This window comes from Staurois parvus, unplaced genomic scaffold, assembly GCF_062004578.1.
Source record: "Staurois parvus isolate SC_StPar_1 unplaced genomic scaffold, SC_StPar_1.0 ptg001321l, whole genome shotgun sequence".
Lineage (NCBI taxonomy): Eukaryota > Metazoa > Chordata > Amphibia > Anura > Ranidae > Staurois > Staurois parvus.
Window position 1 is genome coordinate 309,126 of NW_028319117.1, and position 20,941 is coordinate 330,066.

The 20,941-nt window shown below is 43.4% G+C and overlaps 1 protein-coding gene across 1 annotated transcript in view; it reads right to left on the reverse strand.

The window, feature by feature from the left end:
• Positions 1-20,941, reverse strand: part of SCNN1A (sodium channel epithelial 1 subunit alpha) — a 153,057-nt gene that overhangs the window by 51,461 nt on the left and 80,655 nt on the right. The window contains exons 7-8 of the mRNA XM_089661183.1: positions 19,279-19,377; positions 5,629-5,746 (exon numbers count right to left, since the gene is read on the reverse strand). Coding sequence (XP_089517309.1) covers positions 5,629-5,746; positions 19,279-19,377 — 217 coding nt within the window. The remainder of the gene's footprint in view (positions 1-5,628; positions 5,747-19,278; positions 19,378-20,941) is intronic.

Consider the following 20,941-nt stretch of genomic DNA (forward strand, 5'->3'; position numbering starts at 1 on the left):
TACTTGCGTAGGTAGAAATCTTGTCAGTTTCCTTTGCCTGAAGCAACCAAAGAACTATGACAACCTCTGTCAATGCGGCTCATACGACTCACTTCTGTGGCTTTGTTTGTAAAAGAATTAGTTATATCAATATTAAAGCTGAACTATATACAGTTGCAAGAAAAAGTATGTGAATCCCTTGGGATTACGTGGAGTTTTGCATGAATTGGGCATAAAATGTGCTCTGAACGTCATCTAAGTCACAACAATAGAAGAGCACAGTCTGCTGAACATAATACTACACAAACATTAGATGTTGCCATGGTTTAATTGCACATAACATGTAAACATTCACAGTGCAGGGAGGAAAAAGTATGTGAACCTTTGGACTTAATAACTGGTTGACCCTCCTTTGGCAGCAATAACCTCAACCAAACGTTTCCTGTAGTTGCAGATCAGACCTGCACAACGATCTGGAGTAATTTTGGACCACTCCTCTTCACAAAACTGTTTCAGTGTAGCAATATTCTTGGGATGTCTGGTGTGAATCGCTCTCTTAAGGTCATGCCACAGCATTTCAATCAGGTTGAGGTCAGGACTCTGACTGGGACACTCCAGAAGGTGTATTCTGTGCTGTAGCAGCCATTGTTTTGTTGAATTACTTGTATGCTTTGGGTCATTGTCCTGTTGCATCACCCATCCTCTGCGGAGCTTCAGTTGGCGGACAGATGGTCGTACGTTTTCCTGCAAAATGTCTTGATAAACTCTGGAATTCATTTTCCCATCAATGACAACAATCCGTCCAGGCCCTGAGGCAGCAAAGCAGCCCCAAACCATGATGCTCCCTCCGCCATGTTTTACAGTAGGGATGAGGTTTAGATGTTGGTGTGCTGTGCCTTTTTTTCTCCACACATAGTGTTGTGTGTTCTTCCCAAACAACTCAATCTTGGTTTCATCTGTCCACAGTATATTTTGCCAGTAGTGCTGTGGAACATCCAGGTGCTCTTTTGCAAACTTCAAACGTGCTGCAATATTCTTTTTGGACAGCAATGGCTTCCTCCGTGGTGTCCTCCCATGTACTCCATTCTTGTTTAATGTTTTCCTTATTGTAGATGTGTCAACAAAAATGTTAGCATGTGCCAGAGATTTCTGTAGGTCTTCAGCTGACACTCTGGGATTCTTCTTTACCTCATGCAGCATTCTGCGCTGTGCTCTTGCAGTCATTTTTACAGGACGACCACGCCTAGGGAGAGTAGCAACAGTGCTAAACTTTCTCCATTTGTAGACAGTCTGTCTTACCGTTGACCCATGAACATCAAGGCTTTTGGAGATACTTTTGTAACCCTTTCCAGCTTCATGCAAGTCGACAATTCCTGATCGTAGGTCTTCTGAGAGCTCTTTTCTGCGAGGCATGGTTCACATCAGACAGTGCTTCTTGAAACCAGTAAACCCAAAACAGGTGTGTGTTTTTTAAGGGCAGGACAGCTGTCAGCAACACATCCAATATCATCACACTGATTGGAGTCAAGGTTGGCTCACTCCTGGCTCCAATTAGCTCTGGGAGAAGTCATTAAGCTAGGGCCTCACATACTTTTTCCTCCCTGCACTGTGAATGTTTACATGTTATGTGCAATTAAACCATGGCAACATCTAATGTTTGTGTAGTATTATGTTCAGCAGACTGTGTTCTTCTATTGTTGTGACTTAGATGACATTCAGAGCACATTTTATGCCCAGATCATGCAAAACTCCACGTAATCCCAAGGGGTTCACATACTTTTTCTTGCAACTGTATACAGTATATATATATATATATATAGTTTTTTTTATATATTTATATATAAATATAGATTATATATATATATATATATATATTTTATATTTATATAAATATACAATACATTGTGAACTTTTCCCATTGATATTGCGAACCTGACTGTTCATGCCACAAAACTGTCTTTTATTTAGGAATAGAGATAATAAGAAGCCATTTATGATCACATAGTTGTTTGGCTCCTTGTTAAATCGTGATAACAGAAATCACCCAAATGACCCGGATCAAAAGTTTCCCTCCCCTGGAATGTTTGGCCTTGGTACAGACATACGAGGTGCCACACACGGGGTTAAAATGGCAATTAAAGGATAATTTCCCACAATTGTGTTTTTTTATATTGCAATTGGTGTCTGTGTATAAATAGTCAATGAGTTTGTTAGCTCTCATGTGGATGCACTGAGCACGCTAAATACTGAGCCATGGGGAGCACAAAAGAACTGTCAAAAGACCTGCGTAACAAGGTAGTAGAACTTTTATGAAGATGGAAAAGGGTATGAAAAGATATACAAAGCCGTGAATATGCTAGTCAGTACTGTTCAATCAGTTATTAAGAAGTAGAAAGCTCGAGGATCTCTTGATACAAAGCCAAGGTCAGGTAGAGTAAGAAAGATTGCAGCCACAACTGCCAGAAGATTTGTTTGGGATACAAAGAAAAACCCACAGGTAACCTCAGGAGAAATACGGGCTGCTCTGGAAAAAAGACAGTGTGCTTGTTTCAGTGAGTACAATAAAACAATACTTGAATAAAAATGAACTGCATGGTCGAGTTGACAAAAAGAAGTCTTTACTGTGCCAATGCCAGAAAAAATCCTGGTAATGCGTGTCAAGGTGTTGTCGGGCATATTGTAACTGGGCTTTTTTGTGGCATTGGCTCAGTAAAGACTTCTTTCTGGCAACTCTACCATGCAGCTCATTTTTGTTCAAGTATTGTCGTATTGCGTTCCTTGAAACAGCCACAATGTCTTTTTCCAGGGCAGGCAGTATTTCTCCTGAGGTTTCCTGTTGTATTTTTTTTTTGGATCCCGTGCAGCACTACCCCCTTAGGAGTCACTGCATAGCCAGGCAAGACGCATTTTCTTCCACACTTTGCACATTGGAGTCAGTAAACAGTCCTTGAGCTTAGTTTTGTTGTTTTATTAAGGGGTTAACAGCTTGGATGGAGTCTAGGGGTAAACAGGATGCACAAGGAAACTGTAAACTTGAGGACAACTTAGAGCAACTGCGTACAAGAATGCGGACAAAAATAGTCTCTCCTCTAAGAGCATCCAAAGCTCTTAGGTGTATCTCCTTAGACCCCAGATGAATCCTCCTTCTCACACAGCTGCCTGAGGTTACTCCCTGGGCTAGGGGCCCAAGAGCTGTAGATTTAGAACAGTCCCAGATGAAGACTAGTTGGGTATTGCACCTGACATCCCTCTCCCCTTATCTGGCCCAGGGGGTGTAGGAGTACTCACTCACCCTGTTTGCTTTGTGGGGTGATGGCTGCCTTCAGGCCTTATGCTGGGTTGTCTCCTTCCCTTCATCACAGATTGTCCTCCCAAGGAGACGATGGGACAGAGGAAATCCTCCCTTCCAGAATCCTGCCTGCAGGTCCCGGGGCCCTCTCCCACGCTCCTCATTCCAGCCTTCCTCTCAGTCCATCTTCCACCCAACACTGCCCACTCCTTCCAGGTTTTGTGATACTTTAGGGTTGCCCTGGTCACCATGCCCATCCTCCTGCCAAGGGATTGGCCAAGATCCCTCAAGTATGCAGATCTGAGCATCTGAGCCTCCTCCCCTCCTCCATCCCTACTCCAGAAAGCTAGTGGGAGGACTCAAGAACCTCCCTAGCCTGTCCTAAGGTGAACTCCTGCCTCACTCACAGGCTGACTCATCCCAGGCTGCTACCCAGCCTCTGCATAAAAAGAAGAAAAAAAGCAAATCAGCCTATCTGACTTACACCCAACACAATTCTTCTGACAGTTGTGGCTGAAATATGTCTTGGTCTACCTGACCAAGTACTTAGTACCACGTAGTACCTGACCTAGTATACATGCATACTAGCAGAGGGAAAACTTTTGTTTTCCAGAGACTTTACTTTAAATAAAAAAGACAGTTTCTTGGCATTATCAGCCATATTTTCAATATTTCACAATTTCTTCCAGGGTATGCAAACTTTTTGCACAACTGTCTATATATATATATATATATATACATACACACACACACATACATACATAGACACACAGTTAGGTCCATATATATTTGGACAAAGGCACAATTTTAGTTTGTTTCAGGTATTTACCAAAACATATTCAAGCTCTAGTTATATAATGGATATGGGTGGACAGTGCGCACTCTCTTGTTTAATTTGAGGGTATGTACATCCAAACTGGAGGAAGGGTTTAGGAATTGCAGCTCTTGAGAGTAGCCATCCCCCCTTTCAAGGGACCAAAAGCAATTGGACAGCTGAATCAAAAGCTGTTTCATGGCCAGGTGTGGGCTACTCCTTCGTTATTTCTTCCTCAATTAAGCAGGTAAAAGGTCTGGAGTGGATACTAAATGTGATATTTGCATTAGGAATCTATTGCTGTGAACCTTCATCATGCATTCAAAGGAACTGTCCATGCAAGTGAAACAGGCCATTGGAAGGCTTCAAATATTCTGAGGAAAGAAGAACGCACAGGTGAGCTCAGCAACATAAAAAGGCATGGACTCCTATGGAAGACAACAGTGGTGGATGATCGCAGGATCCTCTCTATGGTAAAGAAAAACCCATTCACAACATCCAGACAAATGAAGGACACTCTCCAGGAGGGGGGTGTATCATTGTCAGTCTACAATCAAGAGAAGACTTCACGAGAGCAAATACAGAGGGTTCACCACAAGGTGCAAATACAGAGGGGTCACCACAAGGTGCAAATACAAAGGATTCACTACAAGGTGCAAATACAGAGGATTCCCCACAAGGTGCAAATACAGAGGGTTCACCACAAGGTGCAAATACAGAGGGTTCACCGCAAGGTGCAAATACAGAGGGTTCACCGCAAGGTGCAAATACAGAGGGTTCACCGCAAGGTGCAAATACAGAGGGTTCACCACAAGGTGCAAATACAGAGGGTTCACCACAAGGTGCAAATACAGAGGGTTCACCACAAGGTTCAAATACAGAGGGTTCACCACAAGGTGCAAACCATTCATAAGCCCGAAGAATAGAAAAGCCAGATTAGACTTTGCCAAAAAACATCTAAAAAAGCCAGACCAGTTCTGGAAAAGCATTCTTTGGACGGATGAAACTAAGATGAATCTGTACCAGAATGACAGGAAGAAGAAAGTGTGGAGAAGGCTTGGAACACCTCATGAGCCAAAGCACACAACGTCATCTGTAAAATATGGTGGAGGCAGGGTGGTGGCATATACTGTGTATGTATGTATATATATATATATATATATATATATATATATATATATATAGTCCTCCAGCCAGGAAAAGAGGGGGATCTCTTTCTGACTTGCTGCAGCTTTTAATGCATATTGTGAGAAGCTCACAGTGTGCAGAGGAATCAGCCGTTTCAGTCCAGCAGAGGAACCGGTACTGTGCAAGACTGAAGGGAAGGCTGGAGGTCAGTTCCTCTTTAATTCAGGCTGCTAGCCCATGGTCTGCCTCTCTCTGGAGTTCCTCTTTCATCTGGATCTAAAGGCACATGTGTCACACGTCTATCTAGAACAATACGGGAACTGGAGAGATTTCCCGGCACTCCTCCGGATGTGTCAGTTGTGTTTAGTCTCCCATCGCACACAATGGTGGTTCTCCATATCACCATCCCCAATCTTACCCCAACTCTTGTGGATCTTGTAGTCGCAGAGCTCGGCTCCCTCCGGCAGCGGATAAAAGGCATACGCACAGCCGCAGCGTTTCACCATCTCTGCCTGAAAACACGAGCGCACACAGACCTGAGAGGGAGAACAGTAAAGGCAAACATGTTAGACATCATTGACATAAAATAGGGTGTGCAGCGCTATATAAATACAACACACTATCTAAAGTATGACAAAATATGACAGAAATGGAAAAATCCCATAAACTGGATGTTAAACAGTCCAAGGTAATATAATATCAGTCCAAAAAGGTATATTCCAGTGATGGAGTATAAACGACTTCAATCCAAATGGGTATATTCCAGCATCCTAACATGAAGGTGTAGAAAAATTGCCCACTCACCGGAAGTGCAATTTAATGTGCACATAGAAATTCCATGAAGCCGGAGGTCCCATGAAGGTATAGCCCAGGGGTCTGCAACCTTTAAGACATAAAGAGCCACTTGGACCCGTTTCCGAGAGGGAAAAAAAGACTGGGAGCCGCAAAACCATTGCAACATTTAAAACAAATCCGACGCTGCATATATTGCAAAAAGCGCTCTGGTCATGAAGGGGGTTTAAGGGCCCAGTAAGCAAAGGGTTAATCAGGGCCACAGTGTATCGTCATAATCACAATCATAGCCTTAGGTCAGTGGTGGGCAACCTTTTTTTTCAACTGAGCCAAATCTCGCCAAAACCACGATTGAAATTTATTTTGAGAGCCACATTTTTAAAACTGAAAATACATCCCCCATATAGTAATTCATCCCCCATATAGTAATTCATCCCCCATAGTAATTCATCCCCCATAGTAATTCATCCCCCATAGTAATTCATCCCCCATATAGTAATTCATCCCCCATAGTAGTTCATCCCCCATATAGTAATTCATCCCCCATAGTAGTTCATCCCCCATATAGTAATTCATCCCCCATAGTAGTTCATCCCCCATATAGTAATTCATCCCCCATATAGTAATTCATCCCCCATAGTAATTAATCCCCCATATAGTAATTCATCCCCCATAGTAATTCATCCCCCATATAGTAATTCATCCCCCATATAGTAATTCATCCCCCATATAGTAATTCATCCCCCATAGTAATTCATCCCCCATAGTAATTCATCCCCCCTTTAGTAATTCATCCCCCCTTTAGTAATTCATGCCCCCTATAGTAATTCATTCCCCATATTAATTCATCCCCCATATTAAGTCCCCAAGCCCCCCCTGTGTCAATTCACTTACCTTTGCTCCTCGCGTTCCTCTCGCCGTGTTCCCGCGCCGTTCCGGTGTAGCATGAAAATCTGTCTCCTATGAGGTGCTGTCCCCCTCGACGTATCTGCGCATGTGCCAGTTTCAGGCATTAGCAGCCGATCGGCGATCTCCGACACATGCGCAGATACGTCGAGGGGGACAGATCCTCATAGGAGACAGATTTTCATGCTACACCGGTCTTCAGGGCGGACTGTGAGAGGAGCCTAGCGGGAGCCTAGCTCCGCAGGCCGGATTAAAAGGTCTGGCGGGCCGTAGTTTGCCCATTGCTGCCCTATTGCCTGTCACCTGGTGGGCAGTGTGCTCCGGAGCCGCAGCCAAGGTGAAAAAGAGCCGCATGCGGCTCTGGAGCCGCGGGTTGCAGACACCCGGTATAGCCTGATGATAAAGGTGCCCTCTGGTGGTGGATAGGGTGACGGCTGCCAGAGAAGTTGATCTGGACCACTTTCCCAAATTGTCCTGCCTGGGTGGACTCCTAGAATGCTGGGCTGAGATGTGGAGGCTCAGTGCCAGGTAGTAGAGATGAGAACGCTCATAGTGTAGTATTATAAAAAGTATTTATTGAGTATATATCATTATGATAAAACAGTAAACGTACAGGGTTAGAGTACCTATACAGGTATGGTGTAAATGAGCTCTTTAAATACACTGACCAGTGAATGTAAATGATGGCCACCGGACCTCCTGATCCGGTGGCTTAACGTCAAGGTGTGCAGAGGCTCCTCCTAGACGCGCTTCGTGTAATAACACGTCTCCTGTAGTCTAGGAGGAGCCTCTGCACGCCTTGACGTTAAGCCACCGGATCAGGAGGTCCGGTGGCCATCATTTACATTCACTGGTCAGTGTATTTAAAGAGCTCATTTACACCATACCTGTATAGGTACTCTAACCCTGTACGTTTACTGTTTTATCATAATGATATATACTCAATAAATACTTTTTATAATACTACACTATGAGCGTTCTCATCTCTACTACCTGGCACTGAGCCTCCACATCTCAGCCCAGCATTCTAGGAGTCCACCCAGGCAGGACAATTTGGGAAAGTGGTCCAGATCAACTTCTCTGGCAGCCGTCACCCTATCCACCACCAGAGGGCACCTTTATCATCAGGCTATACCTTCATGGGACCTCCGGCTTCATGGAATTTCTATGTGCACATTAAATTGCACTTCCGGTGAGTGGGCAATTTTTCTACACCTTCATGTTAGGATGCTGGAATATACCCATTTGGATTGAAGTCGTTTATACTCCATCACTGGAATATACCTTTTTGGACTGATATTATATTACCTTGGACTGTTTAACATCCAGTTTATGGGATTTTTCCATTTCTGTCATATTTTGTCATACTTTAGATAGTGTGTTGTATTTATATAGCGCTGCACACCCTATTTTATGTCATATTCTTAGAAAGGCTTTGTGGTTCCTTTTTGTGCATCAGCAGCTTTTTATTGGTGCGCTCGCTAAACTCACACATTTATGTTAGACATCATTATCAATGAGCAGAATATAATTGATATATCTATCCTGACATTGTCACCTCTGGGAGAGAAGTCTTTATTGCAATGAAGCTAAATTCACCCTAAAGTGGTTCTAAAGGAAAGATTTTTTTTTTAATAACAAACATGTTATACTTACCTGCTCTATGTAATGGTTTTGCACAGATCAGCCAGAATCCTCTACTTTTTGGGCCCCCCCACTGGCAGTCCTGGCTCCTCCCCCTTGGTGAGTGCCCCAATAGCAAGCTTCTTTCTAGGGGGGCACTCAAGCAGATAATATAAAATGGGGTTTAGAGGTTCATACATATATTACTGTATCACCCAATATATGGCTTCCATCCAGTAGCCAAAAAATATGCAAACAAACAAAGACATTGTGAAGGGTTGTACTGCATGAGTTCATATTAATAATACTGGGATTCATTCCCCTTTATGCAATTTTGTACCCACATTGCCTTGAATAGGCTAAGGGTTATGTCTCTTTCCACATGGCAACTGTATTAGCTACTATGCATAGCATGTCATAATTATATTATATATACCTATGGTACAATATTTTGAAATACCTCCTACTGGTAGTGTAACCAATGTGCGGTGCTGCAAATGCTTTAGACAAGGTTTGTCATTGTCTCTGCAGCACATATATATCCAGACCGGTCTTGGTGTGGTTTTAAATGGTTTTAGGTCTGTGTGTATTGTCTCATACTGAGGTGATGGTGAACCAGGGTGAGGGCACTCAAGCAGGCTTGCTCCTGAGCTGCATCCATTCACACACCGAGCGCAGCCCTGCCCCGCCCCGCCCTCTCTTCATTGGTTCACTGGCTGATTGACAGCAGCAGTAGTCAATGAATCCCACTTCTGTATGAGGAAAGAGAGACCTGGAGAGCCGCTCCTGTCATGCACGTCGCTGGATCGAGATGGGGATCAGGTAAGTATAATGGCTGGCTTGCTGCACCCAGAAGGTTTTTTTTTTACTTTAAAAGAAAAAAAAAACTAAAAAACTTGAGCCTTTAGAACCACTTTAATGTATGACTAATTAATTAATTATAAATAATTATAATCAAATATTAATTAATTATAAGTAATTATAACCAAATATTAATTATAAACAATTCTAACCAAATATTAATTAATTATAAATAATTATAACCAAATATTAATTAATTATAAACAATTATAACCAAATATTAATTAATTATAAATAATTATTAATTATAATTAATAAATCATTTACACCAGACACAGTCAAACGCAGTTGCAAAAAAATTGCCTAATTTACACCATTGTGGTGATTTCATGGGTGTTTAAGCACTTACCGTCCGGCCCATGTACATAAACGGCTGGAAGGGAGCAGTGCAGGGGCTGGTGGCCGTTTATAAACGTTCTCCCTGCTTTACTGCTTGTGCGCGCTCCCTGGGAGTGTGTGGCACCGCCATCCAGTGGCCGCTGTGTCCTCTGGACACTGATCGCTGTACGGGGACCTCTGTGTGATGTCCCGATTCATGTGATCACTGACTGGCCAATCAGTGATCACATGAATAGTAGTAAGCAAGCTGTCACTTCCTGACATCATTGCTTACTACTTGTGAAATCTGTAAATGATCACAGAGATCACATGGTACAGGGCTATTCACAACAGCCTTGTACCATGTGACAAGCTGTGACCAATCACAGCTCACACAGTATTTCTCAATGGCTGCAACAATGCAGCCAGAGAGAAGGAGAAATGATTGCTTTTACAGCCTTTATGGGTGTAAAAGCAATCAATGTATTGCAGTGTACTGCTAGGGTGACAGTATGTTAAAAAATAAATAAATAATATACAAAAATTAAATAAAAATGTAAAAACTAATTTTAAAAAATTATCATTTTTGGTTATAAATTAATTTGGATTTGTTTTGGAACTAAAAAGATAGATGAATACATTTTGTCCAAGATTTATGAAGACAGATTATTTATTTGCAACATTTTAAAAGAAAAACACTTTTTTTCAAAATGTTTGGACTTTTTCATTTATATAGCAAAAAAATAAAAATCCCAGTGGTGAATAAATACCACAAAAATAAAGTTTTATCGATCTGTAAAAATGCAAATAAAATTTCATATGGGTACAGTGTTGCATGACCGCGCAATTGTCATTCAAAGTGTGATAGCGCTGAAAGCTAAAAATTGGCCTGGGCAGGAAGGGGGTGAAAGTGTCCGGACTGGAAGGGGGTGAAAGTGTCCGGACTGGAAGGGGGTGAAAGTGTCCGGACTGGAAGGGGGTGAAAGTGTCCGGACTGGAAGGGGGTGAAAGTGTCTGGACTGGAAGGGGGAGAAAGTGTCCGGACTGGAAGGGGGGAAAGTGTCCGGACTGGAAGGGGGGGAAAGTGTCCGGACTGAAAGGGGGTGAAAGTGTCCGGACTGAAAGGGGGTGAAAGTGTCCGGACTGGAAGGGGGTGAAAGTGTCCGGACCGGAAGGGGGTGAAAGTGTCCGGACCTGAAGGGGGTGAAAGTGTCCGGACCGGAAGGGGGTGAAAGTGTCCGGACCGGAAGGGGGGGGAAAGTGTCCGGACCGGAAGGGGGGGAAAGTGTCCGGACCGGAAGGGGGTGAAAGTGTCCGGACCGGAAGGGGGTGAAAGTGTCCGGACCGGAAGGGGGGGAAAGTGTCCGGACCGGAAGGGGGAGAAAGTGTCCAGACTGGAAGGGGGGGGGGGAAGTGTCCGGACTGGAAGGGGGTGAAAATGTCCGGACTGGAAGGGGGGAAAGTGTCCGGACTGGTAGGGGGTGAAAGTGTCCGGACTGGAAGGGGGGGAAAGTGTCCGGACTGGAAGGGGGGTGAAAGTGTCCGGACTGGTAGGGGGGGAAAGTGTCCGGACTGGAAGGGGGATGAAAGTGTCCGGACTGGAAGGGGGGGGAAAGTGTCCGGACTGGAAGGGGGTGAAAGTGTCCGGACTTTAAGTGGTTAAAAAAAAAAAAAGAACAGCATGCTGCATTTTTTTTGCATGCAAACATACTGGTATGCACATAAATGCACATGAATGGACTGCAAAGGCAAAAAGAAAAATAATAGTAAAATAAAAATGATTAATAATGGATAAAGAAAAATGCACTGACAAAATGAGCTGCAAGTGCACAGCAAACGCATGTAAACGTGCATACAGGACTGCAGTGTATACAAGTCCATGTGCTCTGGAAATGGTAACGTGTAAACGTACGTCGCTGTGCATTATACATGGCATCCCTATGCTCTGTTACAGTGTCAGGCAATGCACCTGCACAGCAGACCACCACAATGCACTTGCAATTTCTGGACACTTGCTGTGTGTTGGCGACACACGTTCAATAAATAAGCTGCCTTAATGCAAAATAATGCATGACTACAGCCCCATTCACACTTGTCATGCAACTTTGGACAGAAAGTCGCATGACAAGTCACCTCCCATGTATTTCAATGGAAGCCGTTCAAATCTATGCGACTTTAAAAAGGTTCCTGCACTGCTTCGATGCAACTTTCATGCAGCTTGAGTGCCATAGACTGCAATGTGAGCTCTCAAAAGTCACGTCAATTTAAGCTCAGTTCAAATTCTTAAACCTTGCTGAAGGGGAGTCTGTGTTGTCCCAAATGCATTGGCTTCTTTCTTTTTTTTTTTAATATGAATCAATTTTATCATAACGTATCATCAAAACTTTGTGCTCTTGTACATTTGTTTGGTGATTTCATTGGGCCATATATAGGTTTTTTTTCTTCCTGTCCTAATTGATTGGGGAAATGACATTTTCCCTCGCTTCCTGTCCCTGTAACATCAGGACTGAAAGACGTGGACTGCAATAGCATGTATGTACAGTAAATATTCATTTCATTTTCACAGTTGGTGAGACTCCGCTGTGGCTCATGTAGCACAATAAAAACATTGTCAGAATCTCCCTTCAATACGTTAATAAAAATTTAATTTTGTCCCCCTTTGAAGAAAATTCCAATTCTTGTTCTGAAAACAAAAATGGGAGCACAGAGGGCACAAAAAAATAAATAAATAAATGAATAATGATATAATAAATACACAATAAAAAGTTTTATTTAACATTAGATACACAGAATATAACTGGATGTATCATTTATAGGTAAAGTTGATCCAGGAATATCCGATTGCCTCTCGGGGGATCAGGAAGGAATTTTTTTCCCAGCAGGAGCAAATTGGATCGTGCTTTGTTGGGTTTTTTTGCCTTCCTCTGGATCAACTGTGGGTGTAGGATTATATATATATTTTTTTTTTATGGTTGAACTGGATGGACTTTTGTCTTTTTTCAGTCAGACTAACTATGTAACCATGTAATTGGGCTGTCCATTTTTGTATATATAAATATATATATATAAAAAAATTTTTAAATAAATAAATAAATTATATATATATATATATATATATATATATATATATACATATACACACACACTGTATATGTGTATATATATATATATATATATATATATATATATTTACATACACACACATACATTGTTTTCTTTTTCAGCCAGACTACCTATGTTACTATGTAATATAAAAAAATTTTAATAAATAAATTATATATATATATATATATATATATAAATAAAACATACACACGCACAGACTGTATATATATATGTCTATATATACTGTATATATACACACACACACACATATACATATATATATATATATATATATATATATATATATATATATGAATTAGGGACCTTAGATTGTACGCCCCTTGAGGATTAGGGACTGATGAGAATGTACAATATATATGTAAAGCGCTGCGTAAATTGCCGGCACTATATAAGTACCTGAAATAAAATTTATATATATATATATATATATATATATATATACACACACACACACACACACACACACAAACACTGTATACACACACACCTATATATATATATATAATATTTTATTTATTTATGTTTTAATAAAATGTAAAGTCAATATATAATTAGGTCAAAGCCTTTATAGCTTAACATGTCTGCAGTTCCACTCTAATGTGTTAGAGAAGAAGTCAGTATTTCACGCTGAGTTGTTTTATTGAATTCCTATTAAAGTTGCCCATACTGGCCACAGTGACAGGGTCTCCCCTAAACTTTTTAAATTTTTTTTTGTTTTATATGTTACAAAAACCATTGTGCTTATGAACAGTGACATTTGGAGACAGCCTAAAAGAAGGAAGTAAAAGGGACCGGAAAGAGGGATCATGGGACCATTGCGTAAGCCTAGCCAATTTAAAAATGAAGGAGGAACAGTAACACGAAGGAGGAAGTCAGCACTGATAATGTTTAGAAGTGATCCTACTGGGAACAATTTTAAAAGCAGAACTGTGTGATGTGAGAAAGTGACCAAATGTGAAGGCCTGTGCGGGTGCCAAAGGATTTGTTTTATGGGCTGTGCCACATGGAGTTCACCAAGACATCTGGTACCACCAAGTTTTTTTGATTTGTACCAGGGGAAGAACTGGGACCCTTTGGCCTGGGGGGGCAAATACAACTAAATGGCTCTTTTAGGACAGGTTCAGATTGCCATCTTCAGCATCACCTTCTTTGGCAGCTCTTGGCATTTGGCCACGTGACATCCATCTCAGAGTCGCAATGGAAGTTGGCACTGGAAGACTTCCCTCTGCAGGGCACTGGGACTTCAGGTCTGAACGGGGAGCAGATAGATTACCGATCAGCATTTGTCCCTGGCTAACCTTCTCTCATTGATGTCCAAATGGTGAGATATCTCTTATATCAGGGCCACTAACAAATCTTACTAGCAGTGACCCCGGAGTGGGGGGGGGGGGCAATACCCTCGTGGCCAGTCCTTCTCCAATTTATTATTATATATTTAACTTCACATACCATACATGATCTCAAAGTGCAAATCTTGGTCTTGGCCATTTTCTTTCACAGACCACTGGCCTTTCATTCCTTAGTTAAGGCCTTTGTGCGGGGTGGTGCATGCATCTCTCCCCTCTGTGTCTCTATGGGACCTTAACCTGGTTTAGCCGACCTCAAACTAATTGTAAGTCCCTGAAGGACCTTATAGTCTTCGTTCCCTATCTCACACGCATACATACACATTTTTTTCTTTTTTCAACTCATAAGAACAGATTTTTTTTTTTTGGAGCCCATGGTGCATTGCGCAAAATGGAATTACCAAAAGTGAACAAAAAAGTGCACGTGAATGTACACAAAACATGTGCATTTAGAGTGTGTTGTATATTCCCCTTGCGAAGAGGAAGGACCCTTCCCAAACAACCCCCCCAGGCTGCACAACTCCTGACAGGGGTAAGGCACACTCAGGTCCACCTACCCAAAAGGCCAAGAGGAGCAATCTCCTTATGATTAGCCAAAGTTAACCAAAGAGTACTAGGTGAAGGGTTTTCCCGAAGAGAGATTTACCCCCCAACAAAGGGGAGGAAGGAACCTGATGGCCTCACAATCCGGTAGTGTCTTAACCACTTTCCGAAGAGAGATTTACCCCTCAACGAAGGGGAGGAAGGAACCAGATGGCCATGCAATCTGGTGGTGTCTTAACCACTTCCCGAAAAGAGATTTACCCCCCAATGAAGGGGAGGAAGGAACCTGATGGCCATACAATCCGATAGTGTCTTAACCACTTCCCGAAGAGAGATTTATCACCCAACGAAGGGGAGGAAGGAACCTGATGGCCATGCAATCCGGTGGTGTCTTAACCACTTCCCGAAGAGAGATTTACCCCCCCAACGAAGGGGAGGAAGGAACCTGATGGCCATGCAATCCGGTGGTGTCTTAACCACTTCCCGAAGAGAGATTTACCCCCCCAACGAAGGGGAGGAAGGAACCTGATGGCCATGCAATCCGGTGGTGTCTTAACCACTTCCCGAAGAGAGATTTACCCCCCCAACGAAGGGGAGGAAGGAACCTGATGGCCATGCAATCCGGTGGTGTCTTAACCACTTCCCGAAGAGAGATTTACCCCCCCAACGAAGGGGAGGAAGGAACCTGATGGCCATACAATTCGGTAGTGTCTTAACCACTTCCCGAAAAGAGATTTACCCCCCCAACAAAGGGAAGGAAGGAACCTGATGGCCATACAATCCGGTAGTGTGTTGTATATTCCCCTTGCGAAGAGGAAGGACCCTTTCCTAACAACCCCCCCAGGGTGCAAAACTCCTGACGGGGTAAGGCACACTCAGGTCCACCTACCTTAAAGGCCAGAGGAACCCTCTCCTCATGATTAGCCAAAGCTGACTAAAGAGTACTAGGTGAAGGGTTTTCCTGAAGACAGATTTACCCCCCCAACGAAGGGGAGGAAGGAACCTGATGGCCATACAATCCGGCAGTGTCTTAACCACTTCCCGAAGAGAGATTTACCCCACCCCCCATGAAAGGGAAGAAAGAACCTGATGGCCGTACAATCCTGTAGTGTCTTAACCACTTGTCCGACTGCCTTACATAGGAGTACGATGGCTAGGCCGGCACCTCTGTGCTGGATCATCTATCTAATACGTGATCCAGCTCTTCCGGGAACTATATCCTGACAGAGGGGATGTGCCAGTTTTGGTTTCCATGCAAATGAAAACCGGCACATCCCTTAGTAAAATCAACATCCAGGACACACCAAGCACTGTTAACCCTTTGATTGCCCATAGATGTTAACCCCTTCACAGCCAGTGTTGTTAGTATAGTGTTAGTGTGAATTACAAGGGGGCGTTCAAGTCAAACAGGACTTATCATTTTCCAGATATAAAAAGGGATGCTGGCGTGGCGGTACGACACGCAGCAGTAAGGGGCAAGTGTGTTCTATTACTGTTGCGGGCCAGTCCAGAGACCGTTAGTCAAGATGGCAGACAAGAGTGTTAGTGCATGCATGGAGCAGTGTGTGGTGATGAGGTTTCTTGTGAACGAAGGCGTAAAACCTGCGGATATCTACAGAAGCACAGTACGGTGATGAGATGCTCAGCCGCAGTCATTTGAATGACTGTAAGACATTTGAATGGTGTAAATGTTTCAAAGATGGCGGCACGTCTGTCAGTGATGATCTCTACCGTGGTGGTTCCCAACCCATAGCAGTTATTCCTGTGAACATTCAGCGCATGGAACTCCTGATCCTGGATCATTGATGCATAACCTATCGTGATATTGCACAAGAGACAAATTTTTCTGTGGGAACGGTGAACACAATGATGATGAAGTCAAGCCAGCTGTTCTAGGATGGCTCAGGCGTACTGACAAATCTATGATGAAGCTTTCCCGGCATTGGTTAAAGTGTTACTAAACCCCGGACCCTGCATTCTCTATATCTGGTCTCCCCAGACCCTCCATTCACTATATCTGGTCTCCCCGGACCCTGCATTCACTATATCCGGTCTCCCTGGACCCTGCATTCACTATATCCGCTCTCCCTGGACCCCGCATTCACTATATCCGGTCTCCCCGGACCCTGCATTCACTATATCTGGTCTCCCCGAACCCTGCATTCACTATATCCGGTCTCCCCGGACCCTGCATTCACTATATCCGGTCTCCCCGGACCCCGCATTCACTATATCCAGTCTCCCCGGACCCCGCATTCACTATATCTGGTCTCCCCGGACCCTCCATTCACTATATCTGGTGTACCCGGACCCCGCATTCACTATATCTGGTCTCCCCAGACCCTCCATTCACTATATCTGGTCTCCCCGGACCCTCCATTCACTATATCCGCTCTCCCTGGACTCTGCATTCACTATATCTGGTCTCCCCAGACCCTTCATTCACTATATCTGGTCTCCCCAGACCCTGCATTCACTATATCTGGTCTCCCCAGACCCTGCATTCACTATATCTGGTCTCCCCGGACCCTCCATTCACTATATCCGCTCTCCCTGGACTCTGCATTCACTATATCTGGTCTCCCCAGACCCTTCATTCACTATATCCGCTCTCCTCGGACCCTGCATTCACTATATCCGGTCTCCCCGGACCCCGCATTCACTATATCCGGTCTCCCTGGACCCTGCATTCACTATATCCGGTCTCCCCAGACCCTGTATTCACTATATCTGGTCTCCCCGGACCCAGCATTCACTATATCTAGTCTCCCACAGTACACAGAACAGAAATGCATTTATTTTAATAAATATAAACTGCTAAATACCTTTTCTCATCAGCAGTATATAGCAGTCTTGTGATTTCTATCAGTGTTCGGCCGAAAACTGGTTACTCTGACTGTCCTATGCCGCTGCATGACCCCTCTTTGTGAACAGTGCTGGCCCTGTGCTGATCCCATGCATTCTCCCAAACAAAAGAAAATTTCTCTTGTGATACACACTAAACTGAGCATGTGCAGAGTGACTACTAGAGCTCTGTACTAGCAGCAGATGGATTGTGAACAGTGGAAGAAGGGGATGATCAGAGAAGACAGGATCAAACATCCTTTTTACACAATGCAGACGATTAACCCCTTAGGTTCCACAGTGAGTATAACAAGCATGCTTTACTGTACCTACAGACTGATTGTACTGTTGTGGGTTTAGTAACATTTTAAACAATAGGATAAATGTATAACTGTAGCAGGGGAGAATGTAAAAAAAATAAATGCAGTTTCCACTTCCTGAAATTTGTTCTTTTGTTATATATTCTATACTATTTGCAATATTTATGCTGCTAGCATTATTAAATATATAGGAAAGTATATCATATTTACTTTTTTAAACTTTTTTTTTTTTACATTTCTATAGCAGAGGCAAAGATGTCATATATCCCAGGAGTCTTCAGGAGGGGAGGGAGGGTTCTCAGCTCAGCCAATGCCTGAGCTAAGGGCAGATGGATTTCAAGATGTAAATGCTACATGAATCATCTGCCCTTAATCAAGTGGGCAGCAGAGTGGCTAAATGGTTAGCACCTCTACCTGGCAGTGCTAGGGTCGTTGGTTTGAATCCTAGCCACAGCAACACCGGCCTGGAGTGTGCATGTTCTCCCTGTGCCTGCATGGGTTTCCTCCAGGTACAGCAGTTTCCTCTCACACTCCAAAGACATGCTGGTAGGTGAATTGGCTCCTGTCTAAATTGTCCCTAGTATGTGTATGTATGAATGTGAGTTAGGGACCTTAGATTGTACGCCCCTTGAGGGTTAGGGACCTTAGATTGTACGCCCCTTGAGGGTTAGGGACCTTAGATTGTACGCCCCTTGAGGCTAGGTTCACACCTAAGCAGGTTGCATATGAGCCATTGCTGCCTTGTGTTGCATTTTGCGTTTTTTTAAACATTTTTCTTCTTGTTGCTAGGCAGATTTAAAATGCAGCAAAAACTTATTCAGGGCGGCAGGGATGCACATATATACATGACGGGCAGCACAGTGGCTAAATGGTTAGCACTTCTGCCTGGCAATACTGGGGTCGTTGGTTCGAATCCCAACCACAGCATCACCTGCCTGGAGTTTGCATGTTCTCCCTGTGCCTGCATGGGTTTCCTCCAGCTACTCCTGTTTCCTCCCACACTCCAAAGACATGCTGGTAGGTAAATTGGCTCCTGTCTAAATTGTCCCTAGTATGTGTATGTATGAATGTGAGTTAGGGACCTTAGATTGTACACCCCTTGGGGGCGGGGACTGATGTGAATGTACAATATATAAGTAAATTGACGGCGCTATATAAGTATCTGAAATAAATAAATACATTTGAGGGCCCCTGCCAGAAATACCAGGGGGGTGTTTTTTCAGAATGGATTATCAGCAAAATAAATCATGGGGACATGGATGGATGGGCGGATTTGATTTGAATATTAACGATGAATTAAACAGCATTTCGTGTTTGTGGCGCTCAGATGCAGCGCAGTTCCACTTTTAGTTCAATGTATTAAAATATAAAAGCATTTAAATATTTTACCTGTTGTGTATATACACTGCTATATAAATTCTTCACATCAATATCGAGGCCATCTTCAGAACAATCACTGTAGTCTCCACCCAAACGGCTGATTGTTTCCTGCATACAAAAAAAAGAAAAGAAAAATGGATTATACAGACCTGGGCTCAAAGGAAGTGTGCCAAATACCACCCATTCTCCTAATCTTCACAGTATTGGCAGTAAATATGTGTAGTGCAAGTTAAAAACTGGGAGCAAGTGAGGACAGGACACAGGATAGCTCTGCATTTCTTTTAAATAAGTGCAATAATCTGCAGGAACCGTACACATCTGGGTCAATAGCTACAGACAGAAAAGTGGCAGACATAGATCAGTAAGTTCAGAATTGATTTTGTTAAAGGTGTCATTCAATAAAAAGTCAATTCATTCCTGAGCTGTGTGGGTCCCCCTTTCATCATGTAAGGTATGTATGCATTTCCAGCCAGGGGCGGACTGACAACTCATGGGGCCCCTGGGCAATAGGGGATCATGGGGCCCCTGTGTCCTTGCCCAAACTCAAAAAAGCCTATGAAAAAGGTATCAGGGGCATCTCATGGGGCCCCCTACTGACCCCGGGCCCTCAGGCAGTGCCCAAATTTCCAAATGGTCAGTCTGGCCCTGATTTCCAGTATTCCCTGCATGGCTATGTAAAACAGCATATTGCCAACTGCAGAAAATCCTGGTTATGAATACTTACTGTTAGGAGCCCTCCTGGCATTTGATGTGCCCAAGGGGTGGAGCATATGTACAGTTGGTTTTCACCAGCACTCCTGATGATGGATATGGTCCAGAAACCCTGGTGGGTTTTCACTGCGGCGAACTGGCATCAGGTTGCAGCCCTCAGGCTCCCTCTATCAGGGGGTTGCTGGGACAGAAGAGCTATGGTGCAGAGCCTGTTCACAATGTGGTGACAGAGAGAAGCTGGGTCCTGCAAGAGGTCATGGCAGGTGTCCATGTCATTAATGGGAACTATTGAAGTCCTGAAAGTGATTCTGAGTACCATTGGAAGTCCTGGCAGGAATTCTGCGAATACCAACGGAGGTCCCAATTGGGATTCTGTGACTACCACTGGAAGTCCTGGAAGAGATTCTGTGAGTACCACTGGAAGTCATGAAAGAGATTCTGTGAATACCATTGGAAGTCATGGAAGAGATTCTGTAAGTACCATTGGATGTCCTTGTAGGGATTCTTAGAGTACCATTGGAAGTCCTGGAAGAGATTCTGTGAGTACCACTGGAAGTCAAGAAAGAGCTTATGTGAATACCATTTTGCTTGAGGTGATTGTAGCCGTATTAGTGCACTTGCGACAGAAACAATTGAGTACTGAGGTGATACTTTTTTTATTTGCACTAACATACAATTTTGAGGACAAGCTTTCGGGGTATGTCCCCTTCTTCAAGAGTACTGCCTGGACCTTGAAGAAGGGGACATACATCGAAAGCTTGTCCTCAAAATTGTATGATAATGTGAATACCATTGGAAGTCATGGAAGAGAATCTGTAAGTACCATTGGATGTCCTTGTAGGGATTCTTAGAGTACCTTTGGAAGTCTTGGCAGGAATTCTGCGAGTACCATTGGAAGTACTAGCAGAGATTTTGAGGGTACCATTGGAAGTCCTGGAGGAGATTCTATGAGTACCACTGG